The following is a 23,344-nucleotide window of genomic DNA, read 5'->3' on the forward strand; positions in this document are numbered from 1 at the left end:
TTGACTCAAATTATGTCAATTAGCCTATTAGAAGCTTCTAAAGCCATGACATAATTTTCTGGAATTTTCCAAGCTTTTTAAAAGCACAGTCAAATTAATGTATGTAAACTTCTGACCCACTGGAATTGTGATACAGTGAATGATAAGTTAAATAATCTGTCTGTAAACAATTGTTGGAAAAATTACTAGTGTCATGCACAAATTAGATGTCCTTAACTGACTTTCCAAAACTATAGTTTGTTAACAAGAAATTTGTGGAGTGGTTGAAAAATGAGTTTTAATGACTCCAACCTAAGTGTATGTAAACTTCTGACTTCAACTGTATATCGTTTCATATTATGCTCTATCGTTTATTTCGATGTGTTGTAAATCACACTCTTTACGGCAATATGTTTTGTCAATTGAACAATGCTTTGCAGACATTTGCAACACAAACAAACATGGAGGAGAGTGAACGTGACACAGAGCATGGAGACATGGAGCTCGTACCTAAAAGAGGGGCTACTTCGGTCGCATGGACTTGATTTGGGTATGAAAAGTCTGACATGGACCAGAAAACCACCCTCTGCAAAATATTACGCAGGCCGGTAACCGACAACAGGCTCAAACACCACTAACTTCTTACTACCTATGCAAGAATCATGTGAAACTGTACGGAGAGTCTATGGATGATACCCAAAAAAGTACAGTCAAGTGTTCAAATCAAACCCCCGACTCAGACGTTGCAAGAGGCTTTTGCCCGCGGCACACCATATGGCAAAAAATCACGAAGATGGAATGAGATAACAGCTGCCGTTACAACTTACATCTGCAAAGACATGGGCACCAATTTACACGGTCGAGAAACGGGGGTTTCGTGAGTTGCTGCTAACACTCGACCCAATGTACCAAATGCAAATTGATATGTGACACGTATTAATGCCAAACAGGCAAGCCCAGGCAAGGATGTTTCGGACTAGCTGATCCGTCACAATAGATATGAGATGAGTAAAGCAGTATGTAAACATTATTAAAGTGACTAGTGTTCCATTATTAAAGGGGTCAGTGATTCCATGTCTATATATTTAGGGCAGCAGCCTCTAAGGTACAGTGTTGAGTAACAGGGTGGTAGCCGGCTAGTGATGGCTATTTAACAGTCTGATGGCCTTGAGATAGAAGCTGTTTTTCAGTCTCTCGGTCCCAACTTTGACGCACCTGAACTGACCTCGCCGTCTGGATAATAGCGGGGTGAACAGGTCATGGCTTGGATGGTTGATGTCCTTGATGATCTTTTTGGCCTTCCTGTGACATCGGGTGCTGTAGGTGTTCTGGAGGGCCGGCAGTGTGTCCTTGGTGATGAGCTGGGCAGACCGCACCACCCTCTGGACCATCACAGAAGCTCCTTTGTGCATGATTTCGCTATTCTACTACATAATTGAACAATCGTATACCTCCACTACTTTGATACGCATCAGTAGGGATTAAGACGTAGGGATACACCACTGGCCCTTTGTGTTTAACAAAAAGTGCACTCTCCTACATGACTGCGCTGGTATTACGGTTGCTGTCCTTTCAGAATCACAAACCTGTCACACACTGAAGGCCTATAGGTTCGCCACTTCGCAAACATGTCTATAATAGATATAAAGGCTGTTAAGATACTGTTTCAAGAAAGGAGTGTATATAGTTGGCCTGGCAAAGCGGTTTTATGCGTTTAAAAAAAAAAAATGTTTTACTGCTCTGGTCTCGGCAAGAAGTTATGAGTCCTCACTGCCCGAGAGCGAGTCAAGACCAAGTACAAATGTATCCGACACCGAGACAAGACCGAGACCCTCAATTTGTGATCTCGAGACCGGACTGTTAGTAGGTGCCAGGTGCACCGGTTTGTGTCAAGAACTGCAACGCTGCTGAGCTTTTCACGCTCAACAGATTCCCATGCGTATCAAGAATGGTCAACAACCCAAAGGACATCCAGCCAACTTGACACAACTGTGGAAAGCATTGGAGTCCAACATGGGCCAGCATCCCTGTGGAACGCTTTCGACAGCTTGTAAAGACAATGCCCCAACGAATAAAGGCTATTCTGAGTGTGGGGTGGGGGGCTATTTGAGTCTATTCTTGATGTTTCGTACGCTGAAGTCCCCTAAAATCTGGGGATTTTGGGGATACATTGCTGTAATTTCTAAAAGGTTCAACTAATATGGATGGAAATACCCTCAATTAAAACTGACAGTCTGCACTTTAACCTCATAAACATTGTATAATTTCAAAACAACAAAATGTGTCACTGTCCCAATACTTTTGGAGCTCACTGAAAGTAATGCCTGCCTTCAATTTAGTGTTTTAATTAAATAAAATTAGTGCCTGCTGGTCTAGCAGGTAACACCACTGCCTGCACCACATATACACCACCCCAGTGTGGGTACGAATCCCAGCCCAATCGCTAGTCTCCCCCCTCATTTAGTGCTGTTTCAGTCTGAATAAAATGAAAATAACAAAAAAATTGTCAAATCAAATGTAACTCCCATCACCCACCTGGCAGGCATTTCAAAGTGGAGGATGTCCTTGACCTTGGAAAGCATGTACTTGTTCAACTCTTTGGGAAGGTTTCCGATGGACAGGAGCACATTCTTCACCTCCATGTATGAGGGGTTGCTGCTAAAGACGACGTCCGCGGCTGCTGCCCTCACATTCTTCTCGTAGACCCGGCGGTTCTGGTGGTACACTCGGTTCACCGTCTGCTTCACCTGAAATGGAGTGAGGTACGACAACAGTTTAAAAGATCAGTTTTGGTGGCCAGGCTGGTCTAGCGCGGGCACACATCTATGATGTTGGCATAAGTTTGAACCCGACCTACTGCCCTTTAACACAACTTCTCTCTATAGTTCCACACTGCTATCATCCTTTCAATAAAATCTGAAAATACACACACATACAGTTGTGGCCAAAAGTTTTGAGAATGACACAAATATTAATTTTCACAAAGTCTGCTGCCTCAGTTTGTATGATGGCAATTTGCATATACTCCAGAATGTTATGAAGAGTGATCAGATGAATTGCAAAGTCCCTCTTTGCCATGCAAATGAACTGAATCCCCCAAAAACATTTCCACTGCATTTCAGCCCTGCCACAAAAGGACCAGCTGACATCATGTCAGTGATTCTCTCGTTAACACAGGTGTGAGTGTTGATGAGGACAAGGCTGGAGATCACTCTGTCATGCTGATTGAGTTCGAATAACAGACTGGAGGAGGGTGGTGCTTGGAATCATTGTTCTTCCTCTCTCAATCATGGTTACCTGCAAGGAAACACGTGCCGTCATTGCTTTGCACAAAAAGGGCTTCACATGCAAGGATATTGCTGCCAGTAAGATTGCACCTAAATCAACCATTTATCGGATCATCAAGAACTTCAAGGAGAGCGGTTCTATTGTTGTGAAGAAGGCTTCAGGGCGCCCAAGAAAGTCCAGCAAGCGCCAGGACCATCTCCTAAAGTTGATTCAGCTGCGGGATCGTGGAACCACCAGTACAGAGTTTACTCAGGAATGGCAGCAGGCAGGTGTGAGTGCATCTGCATGCACAGTGAGGCGAAGACTTTTGGAGGATGGCCAGGTGTCAAGAAGGGCAGCATAGAAGCCACTTATCTCCAGGACAAACATCAGGGACAGGATGATATTCTGCAAAAGGTACAGGGATTGGACTGCTGAGGACTGGGGTAAAGTCATTTTCTCTGGTGAATCCCCTTTCGGATTGTTTGGGGCATCCGGGAAAAAAGCTTGTCCGGAGAAAACAAGGTGAGCGCTAGCATCAGTCCTGTGTCATGCCAACAGTAAAGCATCTGAGACCATTCATGTGTGGGGTTGCTTCTCAGCCAAGGGAGTGGGCTGACTCACAATTTTGCCTAAGAACACAGCCATGAATAAAGAATGGTACCAACACATCCTCCGAGAGCAACTTCTCCCAACCATCCAGGAACAGTTTGGTGACGAACAATGCCTTTTCCAGCATGATGGAGCACCTTGCCATAAGGCAAAAGTGATAACTAAGTGGCTCAGGGAACAAAACATTGATATTTTGGGTCCATGGCCAGGAAACTCCCCAGACCTTAATCCCATTGAGAACTTGTGGTCAATCCTCAAGAGGCGGGTGGACAAACAAAAACCCACAAATTCTGACAAACTCTAAGCATTGCAAGAATGCTTAGATGTGGATGTGGCCCAGAAGTTAATTGACAACATGCCAGGGCAGATTGCAGAGGTCTTGAAAAAGAAGGGTCAACACTCAAAATATTGACTCTTTGCATCAACTTCATGTAATTGTCAATAAAAGCCTTTGACACTTATGAAATGCTTGTAATTATACTTCAGTATTCCATAGTAACATCTGACAAAAATATCTAAAGACACTGAAGCAGCAAACTTTGTGAAAATTAATATCTGTGTCATTTTCAACTTTTGGCCACGACTGTGTATTCGGAAAGTATTCAGACCCCTTGATTTTTCCCACATTTTGTCACGTTACAGCCTTCCTCTAAAATGGATTTAAAAAAGTAATAATTCTCAGCTATCTACACACAATACCCCATAATGACAAAGCAAAAACAGGTTTAGAAATGTTTGCAAATGTATTTAAGAAAAATTGAAATACCTTATTTACTGTACATATTGCAATGAGACTCGAAATCAGGTGCATCCTGTTTCCATTGATCATCCTTGAGATGTTTCTACAACTTGATTGAGTCCACTTGTGGTAAATTCAATTGATTGGACCTGATTTGGAAAGGCACACACCTGTCTATAGAAGGTCCCATAGTTGACAGTGAATGTCAGAGCAAAAACCAAGCCATGAGGTCCAAGGAATTGTCCGTGGAGCTCCCAGACAGGATTGTGTCGAGGCCCTGATCGGTGGAAGGGTACCAAACAAATGTCTGCAGCACTGAAGGTCCCCAAGAACACAGTGGCCTCCATGCCTCCATTCTTAAACGGAAGAAGTTTAGAACCACCTCTTCCTGGAGCTGGCTGTACGCTCAGCCAAAATGAGCAATTGTGGGAGAAGGGTCTTGGTCAGGGAGGTGACCAAGAACTCCATGGTCAATCTGACAGAGCTCTACAGTTCCTCTGTGGAGATGGGAGAACCTTCCAGAAGGACAACCATCTTTGCAGCCCTCCAACAATCAGACCTTTATAGTAGAGTGGCCAGACAGAAGCCACTCCTCAGTAAAAGGCACATGACAGCCCGCTTGGAGTTGCCAAAAGGCACCCAAAGGACTCTCAGACCATGAGAAACAAGATACTCTGGTTTGATGAAACCAAGATTGAACTCTTTGGCCTGAATGCCAAGCATCACGTCTAGAGGAAAACTGGCACCATCCCTACGGTGTAGCATGGTGGTGGCAGCATCATGCTGTGGGGATGTTTTTCAGGGACTGAGAGACTAGTCAGGATCAAGTCAAAGATGAACAGAGCAAAGTACAGAGAGATCCTTGATGAAAACCTGCTCCAGAGCACTCAGGACCTCAGACTTGGGCGAAGGTTGACCCTCCAACAGGACAACCACCCTAAGCACACAGCCAAGACAACGCAGAAGTGGCTTCAGGACAAGTATCTGAATGTCCTTGAGTGCCCAGCCAGAGCCCAGACCCCAGACCCCATCGAACATCACTGAAGAGACCTGAAAATAGCTGTGCAATGATGCTCCCCATCCAACCTGACAGAGCTTGAGAGGATCTGCAGAGAAGAATGGGAGAAACTCCGCGAATACAGGTGTGCTAAGAGTCACACCTAAGAAGACTTACAGTTGAAGTCAGAAGTTTACATACACCTTAGCCAAATACATTTAAACTCAGTTTGACATTTCCTGACATTTAATCCTCGTAAAGATTCCCTGTCTTAGGTCAGTTAGGATCACCACTTTATTTTAAGAATGTGAAATGTCAGAATAATAGTAGAGGGAATGATTTATTTCATCTTTTATTTCTTTGATCACATTTCCAGTGGGTCAGAAGTTTACATACACTCAATTCGTATTTGGAAGCATTGCCTTTAAATTGTTTAACTTGGGTCAAATGTTTCAGGTAGCCTTCCACAAGCTTCCCACAATACATTGGGTGAATTTTGGCCCATTCCTCCTGACAGAGCTGCTGTAACTGAGTCAGGATTGTAGGCCACCTTGCTCGCACATGCCTTTTCAGTTCTGCCCACAAATGTTCTATGGAATTGAGGTCAGGGCTTTGTGATGGTCACTCCAATCCCTTGATTTTGTTGTCCTTAAGCCATTTTGTACAACTTTGGAACTATGCTTGGGGTCATTGTCCACTTGGAAGACCCATTTGCGACCAAGCTTTAACTTCCTGACTGATGTCTTGAGATGTTGCTTCATTATATCCACATTATTTTCCTCCCTCATGATGCCATTTATTTTGTGAATTGCACCAACTAGTACAAAGAGGAGGGTGCAAAACGTCCTGGGATATTTATTTACAACTATGTACAATGTCTCCAACGCATTACAAGAGGAAAATTTACACAGCGGAGACCTTTAACTGAAACATACCACAGATGTCAGAAAGATAATAAATAGGTTATTTGTCACCACTCCTGCAGCAAAGCACCCCCACAACATGATGCTGCCACCCCGTGCTTCACGGTTGGGATGGTGTTCTTCGGCTTGCAAGGCTCCCCTTTTTTCCTCCAAACATAACAATGGTCATTATGGCCAAACAGTTATATTTTTGTTTCATCAGACCAGAGGACATTTCTCCAAAAAGTACGATATTTGTCCCCATGTGCAGTTGCAAACCGTAGTCTGGCTTTTTTATGGCAGTATTGGAGCAGCGGCTTCTTCCTTGCTGAGCGGCCTTTCAGGTTATGTCGATATAGGACTCGTTTTACTGTGGATATAGATACTTTTGTACCGGTTTCCTCCAGCATCTTCACAAGGTCCTTTGCTGTTGTTCTGGAATTGATTTGCACTTTTCGCAACAAAGTACGTTAATCTCTAGGAGACAGAACGCGTCTCCTTCCTGAGCGGTATGATAGCTGCGTGGTCCCATGGTGTTTATACTTGCGTACTATTGTTTCTACAGATGAACGTGGTACCTTCAGGCATTTGGAAATTGCTCCCAAAGATGAACCAGACTTAGGGAGGTCTACAATTCTTTTCTGAGGTCTTGGCTGATTTCTGTTGATTTTCCCATGATGTCAAGCAAAGAGGGACTGAGTTTGAAGGTAGGCCTTGAAATACATCCACAGGTACTCCTCCAATTGACTCAAATTAAGCTTCTAAAGCCATCACACCATTTTCTGGAATTTTCCAAGCTGTTTAAAGGCACAGTCAACTTAGTGTATGTAAACTTCTGACCCACTGGAATTGTGATACAGTGAATTATAAGAGATATAATCTGTCTGTAAACAATTGTTGGAAAAATTACGTGTCATTCACAAAGATGTCCTAACCGACTTGCCAAAACTATAGTTTGTTAACAAGAAATTTGCGGAGTGGTTGAAAAACGAGTTTTAATGACTCCAACCTAAGTGTATGTAAATCTCCAACTTCTATATAAATTAAATTAGCTAACATTTCTAAAAACCTATTTTTGCTTTGTCATTATGGGGAATTGTGTTTAGATTAATGAGGAAAACAAACAATTGAATATATTTTAGAATAAGGCTGTAGCGGAAAAAATGTGGGCATGTCAAGGGGTCTGAATACTTTCCGAATGCAGTGTACATACAACAGTATATACAGTGCATTCGGAAAGTATACAGACCCCTTGACTTTTTCCACAATTTGTTAAGTTACAGCAAGTGTCCATATACCTTTGGTACTCTCAGTGTATATCGAAATAAGATAAATATATCTAAATATATGGCTCTGGCAATGGCAATCCAGCTTCCCTCATGAATGGATGTCTGGCCAATGGCCTCACCTCATCTGTGATGAGGGCGACGTCGTATCTCTGCAGGGCTGTGAGGGAGATGGTGCAGTATGCCCCGACCTCCGACTCAGCATATTTGGAAAACAGGGGAATGGCCTCGGGCAGAAGGGAGTTCTTCAGCGCTAGCAGGTACATCTGAATGTCTGACTCCACCTGTGTACTGTAGGGGCCTTCCAGAATCATCTTCTTTACCTCAACCACAGTCTACGTTGGACATGGGACAAAACACACACCATAAATCAGCCATTGTATAGTTCCTTTTAAGAAATTGTGACTTTCTTTGGTGCATTTCACAACAGGATCATAGAGGGATCATTTCTGTATATTTTCAAACTATCAGACACAGCTACCTCTCACTACTGTTTCACTTCACTATTCCAGTCTTGCATTCCAATAGAGTCACACATGGCTCAGTTAAAAAAGTCTAATCAGTATTATCTTGGTTGAAGATGATTCAATTGCTTAAAAGGGACATTTAAACACATTTTACTTCATATTCATCGAGACAATGCCTACTCATAGTTGGTTAAAATCATATGATGCACAACAAGATGACGTCACCGGAAACACTTATATTCCTCCATCTTTTGAACTATGAAACATAGAAAAACGCCATTTTCACATTTGATGACGTTGGGGGTGGTGCTTGAGATTATTAATATGAAGTAAAAATAATGTTTTAATCCCTTTAAGAATTGGTTGTGTACAACTCCCCTCATTGCAGACACGGGCTAAACATATTCGATAACTTTACTCACTGGTAGCTCGCAACCTCCTTTTTGACAGAGTTTGTGCACAATGGCACCCATGATGATCACCACCGATTCTTTGATGTCTTTACTGCCAATCTTGCCCTTTGAAATGTCCTGAAAAAACAATGTGTCATTATCATCATATGATTTATCATCATACAGTACCCCAAAAAACATGATTTTAAATAAAATTGCAATTTTGGAAGTCATTTGAGTGTAGGTACAACATCTAAGAGAAGGAGAAACAACTGCCCCACAAATTCTGTATGTTATTTCCTTTAACGCAACACGGGACATATTTAGACTGAGCCACAGAAATGCTACAATCAGCAATGTCATGAAGGGTGCATTGAGAGCGCTGGGTCATGATCAGTATGGAGAAAACATTTTCAAATGGCAAGGTTCAAAAGTATTTACAGTACCAGTCAAAAGTTTGGACACCTACTCAATCAAGGTTTTTTTTCTTTTTTTTCTCTTCTATTTTCTACATTGTGGAATAATAGTGAAGACATCCCAACTATGAAATTACATTATTCCATACGTGTTGTAACCAAAAGAAAGTGTTAACCTGTCTGGGAACCTGGGACGCTTGCGTCCCACCCTAGTCAACAGCCAGTGGAATCGCGTCGCGCGAAATACAAATACCTCATAAATGCTATAACTTCAATTTCTCAAACATATGACTATTTTACACCATTTTATAGATACACCTCTCCTGAATCGAACCACGTTGTCCGATTTCAAAAAGGCTTTACAGCAAAAGCAAAACATTAGATTATGTTAGGAGAGTACCCAGCCCAAAATAATCACACTGCCATTTTCAAAGCAACTAGCATGCATCACAAATACCCAAAACACAGCTAAATGCAGCACTAACCTTTGACAATCTTCATCAGATGACACTCCTAGGACATAATGTTACACAATACATGCATTTTTTGTTCGATAAAGTTCATATTTATATATAAAAACAGCATTTTACATCGGCGCGTGACGTTCAGAAAATATTTTCCCTCAATGCTTCCGGTGAACAGCGCTACAATTTACAAAATTACTATTTGAAAACATTGTTAAAATGTAATATTGTCATTCAAAGAATTATAGATTAACATCTCGTGAATGCAACCGCATTGCCAGATTTAAAAATAACTTTACTGGGAAATCACACTTTGCAATAAACGAGGTGCTATGCTCAGAAAAATAGGCTAGGCGATACAGGTTAGCGCCATCTTGGAACCATCTAAAATCAAATATACTATTGTAAATATTCCCTTACCTTTGATTATCTTCATCAGAAGGCACTTCCAGGAAGTGTAGTTTTGTTCGAAAAAGTTAATAATTTATGTCCCAATAGCTCCTTCTTGTTAACGCGTTCCGAAGGCTACTCATAATGTACTGAAGCGCGCGGGACTTGTCGTCATGAATGTGTAAAAAATATATATTTACGTTAGTTCAAACATGTCAAACGTTGTATAACATAAATCTTTAGGGCCTTTTTCAATCAGAGCTTCAATAATATTCAAGTCGGACGTTTGCATTGTCTTACTAAACGTTTCGGAACAAAAGGGTACCCATAGGTGCCCGCGTCATAGTGGTAATGGCCCTCCCCCTATGACCAACTTTCCAGGCCTCTCGTTCGGTCAGTTTTTACCGGAGAAGACTCAAACCACTTTGTAAAGACTGTTGACATCTAGTAGAAGCCTTAGGAAGTGCTAAATGAATTATAACTCACGGTGTGTTTCATAGGCAAAGTGTTGAAGGTGATTACACAAATCAGAATTCCACTTCCTGCATGGAATCTTCTCAGGTTTTGGCCTGCCATATGAGTTCTGTTATAATCACAGACACCATTCAAACAGTTTTAAAAACTTTAGAGTGTTTTCTATCCAAATCTACTAATTATATGCATATTCTAGTTACTGGGCAGGAGTAGTAACCAGATTAAATGGGGTACGTTTTTTATCCGGCCGTGCAAATACTGCCCCCTAGCCCCAACAGGTTAAACAAATCAAAACATATTTTAAATTTAAGATTCTTCAAAGTAGCCACCCTTTGCCTTGATGACAGCTTTGCACACTGTTGGCATTCTCTTAACCAGCTTCATGAGGTCGTAACCTGGAATGTATTACAATTAACAGGTGTTCCTTGTTAAAAGTTAATTTGTGGATTTTCTTTCCCTTCTTAATGTGTTTGAGCCAATCAGTTGTGTTGTGATAAGGTAAGGGTGGTATACAGAAGATAGCCCTATTTGGTAAAAGACCAAGTCCATATTATGGCAAGAACAGCTCAAATAAGCAAAGAGAAATGACAGTCCATCATTACTTTAAGACATGAAGGTCAGTCAATCCAGAACATTCCAAAAACTTTAAAAGTTTCAAGTGCAGTCGCAAAAACCATCAAGCGCTATGATGAAACTGGCTCTCATGAGGACTGCCACAGGAAAGGAAGACCCAGAGTTACCTCTGCTGCAGAGGATCAATTCATTAGTGTTACCAGCCTCAGAAATTGCAACCCAAATAAATGCTTCACAGAATTCAAGTAACAGACACATCTCAACATTAACCGTTCAGAGGAGAGTGCGTGAATCAGGCCTTCATGGTCGGATTGCTGCAAAGAAACCCCCACTAAAGAACACCAATAAGAAGAAGAGACTTGCTTGGGGGCAAGAAACACAAGCAATGGACATTAGACTGGTGGAAATCTGTCCTTTGGTCTGATGATTCCAAATTTGAGATTTTTATTTCCAACCGCTGTGTCTTTGTGAGATCTCCGCATGTGTAGTTCTCATAGTGAAGCATGGAGGAGGTGGTGTGATGGTGCTTTGTTGGTGACACTGTCGGTGAATGGATGATCTCCGCATGTGTAGTTCTCATAGTGAAGCATGGAGGAGGTGGTGTGATGGTGCTTTGTTGGTGACACTGTCGGTGATTTAGTTAGAATTCAAGGCACACTTAAAACCTGTTTGGGCTAGGGGGCAGTATTTTCACTTTTGGATGAAAAGCGTGCCCAGAGTAAACGGCCTAATACTCAGGCCCAAAGTCAAATATTTGCAAATTATTAGTAGATTTGGATAGAAAACACTCTAAAGTTTCCAAAACGGTTTGAATGATGTCTGTGAGTATAACAGAACTCATATGGCAGGCAAAAACCTGAGAAAAATACAACCAGGAAATGAAAATCTGGTGCCTGTAGTTTTTTCAAGTCCTTGCCTTTCTAACACACAGTGAGTTAGGGTTCATTTTGCACGTCCTAAGGCTTCCACTAGATGTCAACAGTCTTTAGAAAGTTGTTTGAGGCTTTTGCGGTAAACACAGACCGAACGAGAAGGCTGGGAAGTAAGTGACTCAGAAAATCACATGCGTTCATTGCGCGCATTCACATGAGAAGGGACCTGTGTTCCAAAACGTTTTTCAAGACATTGCAACTGTCCGGTTGGAATATTATTGAAGTTTGAAGTTAAAATGGCCCTAAAGATTGATGCTATACAACGTTTGACATGTTTGAACGAACGTAAATAGAACTTATTTTTGACTTTTCGTCGTGACATTTTCCTCGCCCGTCCTACATTTTGTTTAGCTTACTGAACGCGCAAACAACATGGAGTTATTTGGACATAAATTATGAACAAACTTCGAACTATCGAACAAAACAACATTTATTGTGGACCTGGGATTCCTGGAAGTGTCATCTGATGAAGATTATTAAAGGTAAGTGAATATTTCGAATGCTATTTATGCATTTAGATGACTCCAAAATGGAGGGTACCTGTAATTGCCTGATGTTTTTTTCTGAGCGCAGTACTCAGATTATTGCAAAGTGTGCTTTCCCAGTAAAGTTATTTTGAAATCTGTCAACGCAGTTGCATTCAGGAGATGTTAATCTATAATTCTTTGAATAACAGTTTATTAATTTATCAACGTTTATAATGAGTATTTTTGTAAATTGTTGTGCTGTTTCACCGTTTCAACAGTTTTGGGGGAAATACATTTTCTGAACGTCACACGCCAATGTAAAATGGGGTTTTTGGATATAAATATGAACTTGATAGAACAAAAAATGCATGTATTGTCTAACATAAGGTCCTAGGAGTGTCATCTGATGAAGATTGTCAAAGGTTAGTGCATAATTTTAGCTGGTTTTCTGCTTTTGGTGACGCTTGTCCTTGCATTGAAAATGTGTGTAATTTTTTGTCTATGTACTGTCCTAACATAATCTAACTTTATGCTTTCGCCGTAAAGCCTTTTTGAAATCGGACAACGTGATTGGATTAAGGAGATGTTTATCTTTCAAATGGTGTAAAATAGTCGTATGTTTGAGAAATTTGAATTATGACGTTTTGTTGTTTTCGAATTTGGCGCTCTGTTTTTTCACTGGCTGTTGAATAGTGTGGGACGGTAGTTGATAGTTGAATACGTGGGACGGTAGCATCCCACGTAGCCCATAGAAGTTAACCAGCATGACTACCACAGCATTCTGCAGCGATACGCCATCCCATCTGGTTTGCGCTCAGTGGGACTATCATTTGTTTTTCAACAGGACGATGACCCAAAACACACCTCCAGGCTGTGTAAGGGCTATTTGACCAAGAAGGAGAATGATGGAGTACTGCATCAGATGACCTCAATCCAATGGAGAGGGTTTGGGATGAGTTAGACCACAGAATGAAGGAAAAGCTGCCAACAAGTGCTCAGCATTTGTGGGAAATCCTTCAAGACCTTTGGAAAAGCATTCCAGGTGAAGCTGGTTGAGAGAATGCCAAGAATGTGCAAAGCTGTCATCAAGGCAAAGGGTGGCTACTTTGAAGAATCTCAAATACAAAATAGATTTTGATTTGTTCAGTTTCGATGTCTTCACTATTAATCAACAGTGTAGAAAATAGTAAAAATAAAGAAAAACCCTTGAAGTAGTAGGTGTCCAAACATTTGACTGGTACTGTATATATAATAAATAAATGTATCAAAACTTGCACTTGACACCCCCCCCCCTTCTAGCTCTGACTCTAGTGATAGCTACATTATTGAGGAGATATTTACTTTCTATGCCTGTGATATGTGGTTGTCCCACCTAGCTATCTTAAGATGAATGCACTAACTGTAGGTCGCTCTGGATAAGAGCGTCTGCTAAATGACTAAAATGTAAAGTTATAAAACATTATGCTAATGTTCTTACTGAATATTGCCCTGATGATGAGCATAAGGGTGCTTTCAAACCAGAAAAAAATGGATACGTAAAAAACATAGTAAGTCAATGATTTTCATTGGGAGCCGTGCGTTGGGGGAGTGTACAGTGTTGTGTAGCGCTGTCCGTCAGAAGTCACAATGATGCATTTTGGGGCTCCCGAGTGGCGCAGAGGTCTAAGGCACTGCATTTCAGTGCAAGAGGCATCACTGCAGTCCCTGGTTTGTATCCAGGCTGCATCACATCCGGCTGTGATTGGGAGTCCCATTGGGCAGCGCACAATTGGCCCATTGGCTGGGTTTGGCTGGCGTAGGCCGTCATTGTAAATAAGAATTTGTTCTTAACTGACTTGCCTAGTTAAATAAAGGTTAAATAAAATAAGAAATCTGTCTAACAATTGAAAACATTGAACTGACTTTTTACCAAAGAATTTCTCCCCATCCTACTGTGTTGGACATGATATTAATTATTTTGATTTGAAGGCACCCTAAGATGTAGAGTTTGAGCAAGAGGCAGCCATTGGCCACTCACCATCAAAGCCTGGAGCATTCTCTCATTGGGGTGCGAGGCAAAGCCGCAGGCATACAGGAACCTCTCCTGCAGAACCAGGCCTTTGGGGTCGGCAAAGTTGAGGAACTGCAGCATGGCGTCCAAGGAATCGGGCGTCTGGGACGAGGTCACGGCGTCCACCACCTGAGGTCTGCAGACCCCAAGAGAGTTGGAGAGAGGCGGTGAGACAGAAGTCATATCTAAAATGGTACCATATTCCCTATATAGTTAACTATGTGGCTCTGGCCCAAAGAAACATGGGGCGAGAGACTGATAGCAAGGAAACGGGGTGAGGAGTCTCTACATCTCATAAGAAAGCATCAAAGCCTGAGAGAGAGAGAAAAAAAGACACATACAGAAAAAGAGGAGAAAATGAGAGATCAAGAAGAGAAAGAGCGATAGAAGAGAAGTGAAAATAAAGAGAAGAAAAAGGGAATGAAGCGGGAAATACAAAAAGAGAAAAAAAGAGGAGAGCTAGAGAAAGAGGCAGACAGAAAGAGAATGAAAAGGAGGGAGAGAGAGACAGAGAGGTGGGAAAGTGATAGGGATTACAGGGCAGTCTTGCTGGAGCGCTTCAGCACTTGGAGGATCTCGTCCTTGGAGGCTTTCCTTATGCTCTGGATGAGAGCCAGGAAGCTTCGGGGAGCGATGGCCTTAGACAAGCTATCTGGTTCAAACTGCTTCTGGACTGCTTGCCAGTGCTCAAACAGCTAGTGGGATGGGCAGAGAAAAGGAAAAGAAAGGAAAAATAGTAATGTCTTATTTAAATGTTTGGTCAGCAAGGACATGTATCAACAGTGTGGTAGAGTGTTGGTAAATGCAGACTACTAATAAAGGCAGCTTTTCACACTATTGTAACACCACGTACTCTGATAATTTAATTCTAGCACCATTCCAGCAATCAATCAGGCAAGCATAGTTTTGCCCTGCTCTGCCCTTTTTAATTATTCTTTAGCAAAGAGTAATTTTTTAAGCATTTGTTTTGGCAGTAAATACCATCAATGTAAAAGCTGAATTGAAGATAGGTTATATTGGAACCTTTCAGAGGAAAAAGTCAGTGTCCAAGGTTGACAACAACCTGAAGCAATTTCTTTTCTTTATTGCTTCTCACAACCACTCACCGATTGACAGCCCTTGCATTGGGATTTGACCTTCTCAGCTACCACACCAACAGCAAACAATTTCTCATCCAGTGATTTGACAACACTGGCAACATTCTTCCCCGCAGCCTCAAACGGCCCAGTCTCAATTGCAACCAGCGTCAAGCTTTGCCTGAGGACAACATAAACGAACAAATCCATCAATCAGTTTCTGTTCCTTGCTATTGATGTTCTCAGAAAGCCTATTCAATCAATAAGTGAAAAAACAACATTACTTTCACAATGAAAAATGCATGTGTTGAATTAATGTAGTAAACAAAAGTAGAAGAAAATAAACTATTGCCTCAAAGTTTACAAGATTTTTTTTCACCATTAACATTCCATTTGACTCCCTTGTGTCTTATTTTTCTTAAAACTGCATTGTTGGTTAAGAGCTTGTAAGTGAGAATTTCATGGTAAGGTCTACAACTGCTGTATTCGGCGTATATGACAAATAACATTTGATTTGTGCCAACCTTACCTGGACACTATTTTAGCAGCGGTGGTGCGGCGTGCATTGACTGCTAAGATGTGAGTCTCCTTGGCTATGGCTGACTTAATGAAGCCATCCTCCAGGGTGAAAACAGTGACAGAGCTGGACTCCCCACTCACGCCCAGGACCTGAATGTAGGTGGTGAAGCCGGTCTCTGCGGTCTTGCAGGTCTCCAAAGCCTTGGTCCTTGTCACCTGGCCCTGGGCAGCCTTATACTCTACCGTACACCTCCCGGACACGTCATTCTGTTCCCAGACCAGACAGATCAGTCAGCCAACAAAGTACTCATACAGAAAACCATTGAAAAACAGTTAAGCAATTGTTTGAATGATTTACATTGAGAATTCAGTACAAATTTACAACTGTGCGTTTGGTAAAATTGTATTTTACAGTGCGTTATTTAGTTGGTATTTTTTTGATGACATGATAAAATGGCAATTACATGAGTATCCACTTATAATTACTTTTTGGTTTCTCTAGGAATCATTGAAACAAAAATCATACATACACCCAATTTAGTACACGGTGGTGTATGTACCCTCCCAATTGGTAACCAATTGAGTTTGTTTACTCAAAAGTAATTTCTCTTAGTAAGTGTCTGCTAAAATAGGACTGTAGAGTAAAACATTTAAATGTTTCCATGATTACCTGTAACTGTATATGTATTAGATCTCATTTACCTCTATGACCTTCCCAGATCTGCATTGCACCTGTAGCAGGCTGGCCACACCCCTCTTCAAGTTCTTAATGGAAGCAGGCTCCGCCTTATAGCAGTAAAAGCTGCTCACCTGAAACAGAGGAATGGAACAACAAACAAGTCAATACGATACGAAAGTGAGTTCTTATTTGCTGAAAGTGTGCATAGTAACAATGCACGAGTCAAATGACAGGGAACAGTGAAATTAGCTGTAGTTTCCTCAGATTAATATTATCTAAGTGCCTCAGATAATGATGAGATGTCAACAATTGGAAAAGGGTCTGACTACATAGGGTCTGACTGTAAACTGCATCTTCAGGGTGTTCCTTGCGAGGGAGTTCCTTTTTTCTTGGCAAGGTATGCACATGGCATTGAGCAGGGGCCAATATGAGTGCCATTTTCTTGTCAAGGAATGCCCATGGCAAGGAACGCAACCCAAGACAAATTCTGCAGTCAGACACTATCAAACAAATGTCTTATTCACTTTCCCAGCATATTCCACTCAACTCAGGGCATCATACTGTAAATCACACTTTGAGGCTTAGATTAAATGACTAGATTGATTAGGCTTTATTTACTATATTTGTTAAAGACTAACCTTCTTTAACCTTATTTGTCCATATTCAGCCTTTATCAACTCAAGAGAGATAGAAAGCTTTATTTGAAAAACCATGTCTAACATTGCAGAGATTACAGGAAAAAAAAGTCTTAAATACAATACAGAAGTACAAAGGTTGCAAACAATAGATCACATTGTAGTAAAAACAAACACATCGTCACCGTAAGGTCACCATTATCACAAACGTTTCAAAATCTTGTCAGTCGTTCATTATCTTACACTCACTGGACAGTTTATTAGGTACACCATCCTGTTTACAAAAATGGATGGCTCCTATAGACAGTGAGTCACGTGGCTTGTAATATGAAGCAGGCAGACAGGCATCAAGGCATTCAGTTACTGTTTGATTGAATATTAGAATAGGCAAAACAAGTGACCTAAGCATCTTTGAGGATGGTATTCTGGGTTTTTCACGCACGACTGTGTCTAGGTTTACAGAGAATGGTGCGACAAATAAAAACATCCAGTCAACGACAGTCCTTTGGGCGAAAACAACTTGTTGATGAGAGTGGGCCAATAAGAATGGCATGAATCATGCAAGCTAACAGGCGTCCAATCTGCATCAACTGTGTGATGCCATCTCGTCAGCATGGACCAACATCCCTGTGAAACATTCCTGTGGAACGCAAAGGGGAGGTCCGACTCGGTATTAGATGGGTGTATCTAATAAACTGTCCGGTGAGTGCATGTAATCACTTATTATAGTTTGTAATACTATGAGATACATTTAGTTACAATATGTACAGTCCAGTGCTAAATTGTTACTATTTTCATAACAGATTTAGCTGATCACATGTCCTGTTGATGCATTCAACAGGACATTCACTGATCAACTGGTTCACCTATTCACCTCACCCTGTCTGTGTCATCAAGGAACTTTGCCACGCCAATGCCCCCACACTTGTCTCCCGTGGGATCTGATAACCGGACGGACGGCAATCTGAAGAGTTGACCTTTGCACATACACACCATTTGTCTGGTATTTCCCCTTCCAGCGTCACCACACTAACACATTGCCAATTACTGCTCGATTAATAGTCCTCGGAAATATGGATGTTGTCAAGGATGCTCCGGAAATGGCTCCCATAATAGATTTAGTATTTTTTATCTTAACTGATTGTAGTAAAAGTGATGGTTGATATAGAAATACATGTAAAATTGCACAATACTTTTATGACTATTGACCTATGAAGATATAACAACAAAAGTACTACAATGATAGAAAAATAGCTATTTGTAGTATATCTAGTATACTTCTGGTAATGATTAAACACCCTACTACCTACACATTTTACTACATCTACCTATGGCAGATAATCTCCCCTACAGTATACCCAAAGTACATTCATGTTCCTAGTAACTGCCTTAAATTCAATCAATAATTTTGCATTATACATCGATAAAAACATACAGTAACACTTTACTTAGCACCTGCAGGTATAATGCATTATGATCAGTTCTTATTATTTTTAAGACCTGTTATGAGCATGAATGAGCCCCTTTATAACGTCTAATAACTGTTTGTTTCCATAGCAACAAACCAACATTCACAGCTCTTACCTTTCCGTTTTTCAGGTGCACCATGAACGGCCTTTCCAGTGCTGCCAGCTTCTTCTCTCCGAGAAGGCTTTGCGTTGTTGCGCCCTCGAATATATTCTTCTTGGCTGAGCGTGGGGCCACATTTTTTATCTTCACGTTTGAGATCTGTGGATGGGAATGGAAGAGCTTGTTAGACGATCTGGAGGACAAGGAGGAGGAGGACATAGTCATGTTAAGAAAAAAAGGAGGAATTTATAACATGGATGCATGTTCCTCAACGGCCAGAAGAAAAGTTAGTGACTAAAAAGCTTAGGACATTTCAAGCAGCTCAATATCAATATTCTCCATAGAATACAACCAGAGTGGAAGGTATAGACTTCAAATAGTATTTGAAATCTTTCAAAAAACTGTCAGTGTTTGATTTAGCCTGTCTGGAATTCCAGGCAGGCATGTTGGCACTTTTGAGATGACTGCTTTTGGGCCAGGCACGCACAATTAAGCACAACTTAAGTATAACAGAATGCCCAATACTATTTGAACCCAGGTCTTTTTAAATACAATTTAAAAAACAGACTCCCTGAGGTGTCTGTCTGAGAACTTAAGTACTATTTTTACACAATCAGACCAGGCAATTGTTTTCTATTTGTGCCAATTACAGGGGACATTAAGAACCTCTCCCAGGACCACTTTCCCAGGACCACTCTCCCAGGATCATATCAATATGTGGTTGAGTTTCCTTTCCTTTCACATTGTAAACAATATTTTGCATGTATAAACTCCAACATGTACCCTCCCAAAACAAGAGGTGTTTTCCAAAAAAATATATTCAATATCCCAGGGAAACATGTAACCAGGTTTGACAAAAACTGGCTCTGTCTGACCCTGAATGAATCATAAATCAACCGCTACCCCCCACTCACTGCCCTCTCTGTGTTTGTGTAGATCTGAAAAGACTGGATAGGTCTAAGTGTAATGGTGAAAATTCCAACTAGGCTATCATTTGCGAGGTAGGGTTACTGCCATAAAGCAGTTACACATATCCAATACTCTTAGATCTACATATGGTCTAGGGGCTGGGGTTTTAGCAGTGGATTTGGGATTCAGGATAATCTATCCAACATACATTTAAGTCATTTAGCAGACATTCTTATCCAGAGCGACTTACAGTTAGTGCAGTGGTCGCCAACCGGTCGATAATCTTCAAGGCATTCCATGTCATTCACCAAATATTTATGTAGAAAAGCCAACGAACGATAAAGGCTTGCGCTCCTTTTTTAAAATCGTGTTGAGCTGTTGCCGGTAGGTGCACTTGATTCAAAAGTCCTGCGCACCAGGTAGCAAAGTGTTCCCATGAGACAAACTCCGCCTACCCGGCAAATCTGTGACTAAATCAAGTGCACCTACTGTGCTGCCCAATCGGATAGCTCAAATCACAGTGGCTACAGAGCTTCCATGACCCTGGCCACAGCCAAGTTTAATAGGCTACTAGCCTACGTAAGATTTAATAACTTTTAAAACCATGACCACAGAGAGACTCAACGAATACAGCTGTTTTTATGAGTGAGTTCATGTTCAAGTTTATATTCAGCACTGTCACTGTTTTTATTCAACACTATTACAAAACGCGCTTCTCCGTACTTCCGCTTGGGCTGCAGCTGCAATGAATGAGTAGCCAAGTAACGATAGCCCTGCGTTTTATTATTATTAGCAGCTCGTCATGTCGATTTTAATATTAAGGAATATTTAACTTCTCTGGTCATAGGAACAACATGAATTTGTGCATGAGGCAGATGCGGTGCGGCTCCAGTTTTGCCATCAGGTGGAAGACGGTGTCCCCTCTCTCTGGTCAGTCTCACTGGAGGAAAGGAAGGAGAGAGCAGGGACCGTGAGAGGCGGTTGGGAAAAATCGTTTTGAACTCGGAATTCCAAGTCGGAAACTCGGGCATCTTTCTAGAGCTCCGACTTTTCGACCTGAAGATCACTGACATCGTGATTTGATCTCGTTGACCATCAGATGCAGGTACCATCAGTCCAGTAAAATAAAAAAGCTAATTATTTCAATTCATGCTCCACAGTGCTAAACCAACTGATCTATTTTGTTATCAAAGTACGAGTTTTGAAATATAATACGGTCTGATTAGCAATATTGGCAGGCCAATCATATAGCCAATATGATGTGATAATGTATTAGGCCTACTGCCCAAACCTCATTCTTACAAACCTGTTTGTGTGAGGTTAATGTAAAAAAGAAAACTTGAGCAGTAGATCTCAGCTTGCTTTTTGACTGTGAATCTTGACTCAGAAAAGGTTGGTGACCACTGAGTTAGTGCATTCATCTTAAGATAGCTAGGTGGGACAACCATATATCACAGCCATAGTAAGTACATTTTCCCTCAATGTAGCTATCAGCAAAGTCAGGGTCAGGGTGAGGAGGTGGTGCTGTGGGATTATTTACCACCAGTTGTATGAGCTGGTCGTCCTTGCTGCTGGGGTCTCGCCACACTAAATTAACATCTACGTCACTGGAGATCCTATAGCCGGCACTGCCATCTTTTGACCCCTTGGCCCTGTCCACCAGCACCTCGGTGGTGTAGCTGAATTTGTACAACCGGTCACTGTTCAGCCTTGGTCCAGCAGCACCAGCACCTGAAACAACAAGAGGGGGAATGCTGGAATCACAGCGTGATATCAAAACTCACAGTGATATGAGTGACTTAGGGCAGGGGTTCTCAGTCTGTTTTCTTTTTGAGCCCCACTAGGCCTTTTCAAACTACATTCTCTTAGCCCCGGGCTATCCTAAACCCTGGGTTAAAATTAGCCCAGGGCCAGTTTAACGTCCTTTTACACAAGAATTTGTTAACCCTGGCTAGTTGAAAATAACTGTCACTTTTCTGGAGTAGAATATTCCTGTGTCACTTTTCTGGAGTCAATTGGGTGACAACCCAGGGTGTTTGCACTAGGCTAAGAGCAAAGGGTTGGGAGTCACTTAGACTTGTGTTTCTTTATATAAATACCAAGGTCTTTCATCAGTAACTGGACAATGTCAGTAAGCTCATTAACACTAAAGGGCCCTCACTGCTGAGTGAGATGTCTGTCAAAACAACTCCTAAACAAAAGGCCCTCAGAGAGAGGGAACTACGTCTGTCAAGAAGTATTTAAGGAAGAACTTATGATGTCATTTTAGTTCTCTGTCTGCCCTTCGTGGTGACACAGTGAGCCCGTATATACGAAACATCATATTTACCATAAATGTGTTTGCATTAATTAAACTACAAAGAAATCAGACGTTACTATGTGCTGACTATTTTGTTCCGATACCAGATCGAATTGACGCAACTTTAACACTAGGCAACAATTAACCGTTTAACCATTATACACGTTACCTAGTCCCCTGGCTAATTGCTACTGGTTCAACAGAGAAAGATCAGGCAGGTGGATGAGACTGTGACACGTGTAAAACCATGTGGAGCTTTGGGCAAAATACTTCCAAAAATCTTATCCTCTGTAGCAGATTATTTAAAACAGACAGTAATATGTATACATCCTGGATTCAGAAGGTGAGAAGGTAAGCCCTTCGTGGTGGCGCAATTGCAGCTTGTAATATTGTGTCATTATTACAAGAAACCTTGTAAGCTAAACCTACTATGGTCTACGTTTCTGATGGACACAATCAACACTGGAGACAGTGAACGTTGTGGGTGGACTATTAAAGTCCTCTATTGCTCTAATACAGTGTATCATTCCAAAAGAAGTGACATTAGGCTATGAGTCAAGACTGACGTGTCACTTTCGAGTTGCATCAACAAGTGCTGAATCAAACATACAAAATCTGTCACAGACAGCTGTATTCAACCACTTTGTCAACTGCCTCAGTTTCTACTGACCAAGTTGAACATGAAATCATTTAATTCATATCGCCTATGATTAATAGATATGGCACCCAAAAAACAACTTTACCACCACCAACTACAGTAATATCCACAATATCTACCCTGCAGGTTGCCCCAAATGTTTAGTAGACTAATTACTATTGGTTGTGTATTTAAATGTTTATTTAACTAGGCAAGTCAGTTTTGAAAGAAATTCTTATTTACAATGACGGCCTAATCTTAACAAAGCTGGGCCAATTGTGCGCTGCCGTATGGGACTCCCAATCACAGCTGGTTGTGATACAACCTGGAATTGAACCAAGGTCTGAAGTGATGCTTCTAGCACTGGGATGCAGTGCCTTAGACCATTGCGCCACTCAGGAGCCCAGATTATATCACCAGGAAACTCTATTTAACTATTGAATTTAGGAACGAACATGTTTTGGGAATTTGTCCATCTCCAGTGAAAGTGATTTGTTAGTTTCTTGGCTGTTGCAAAACCATTCAAAGGTTTTATGACAGACGTTCCAAGGTCACTGACTGTAGGCCTAGAGCCCAACTCCTAACATACTCTCCAAGCAAATCACAAACCAACC

General features: G+C 41.4%; 1 protein-coding gene across 1 annotated transcript in view; it reads right to left on the reverse strand.

Annotated features, from left to right (window-relative positions):
• LOC106602715 (microsomal triglyceride transfer protein) overlaps positions 1-23,344 on the reverse strand; it is a 42,698-nt gene that overhangs the window by 18,993 nt on the left and 361 nt on the right. Inside the window, exons 2-11 of the mRNA XM_014195517.2 lie at positions 21,335-21,525; positions 18,901-19,044; positions 16,705-16,812; positions 16,013-16,269; positions 15,514-15,664; positions 14,945-15,102; positions 14,375-14,543; positions 8,672-8,779; positions 7,905-8,117; positions 2,515-2,726 (exon numbers count right to left, since the gene is read on the reverse strand). Coding sequence (XP_014050992.1) covers positions 2,515-2,726; positions 7,905-8,117; positions 8,672-8,779; positions 14,375-14,543; positions 14,945-15,102; positions 15,514-15,664; positions 16,013-16,269; positions 16,705-16,812; positions 18,901-19,044; positions 21,335-21,525 — 1,711 coding nt within the window. The remainder of the gene's footprint in view (positions 1-2,514; positions 2,727-7,904; positions 8,118-8,671; positions 8,780-14,374; positions 14,544-14,944; positions 15,103-15,513; positions 15,665-16,012; positions 16,270-16,704; positions 16,813-18,900; positions 19,045-21,334; positions 21,526-23,344) is intronic.

This window comes from Salmo salar, chromosome ssa04 (assembly GCF_905237065.1).
Source record: "Salmo salar chromosome ssa04, Ssal_v3.1, whole genome shotgun sequence".
Classification (NCBI taxonomy): Eukaryota; Metazoa; Chordata; class Actinopteri; order Salmoniformes; family Salmonidae; genus Salmo; species Salmo salar.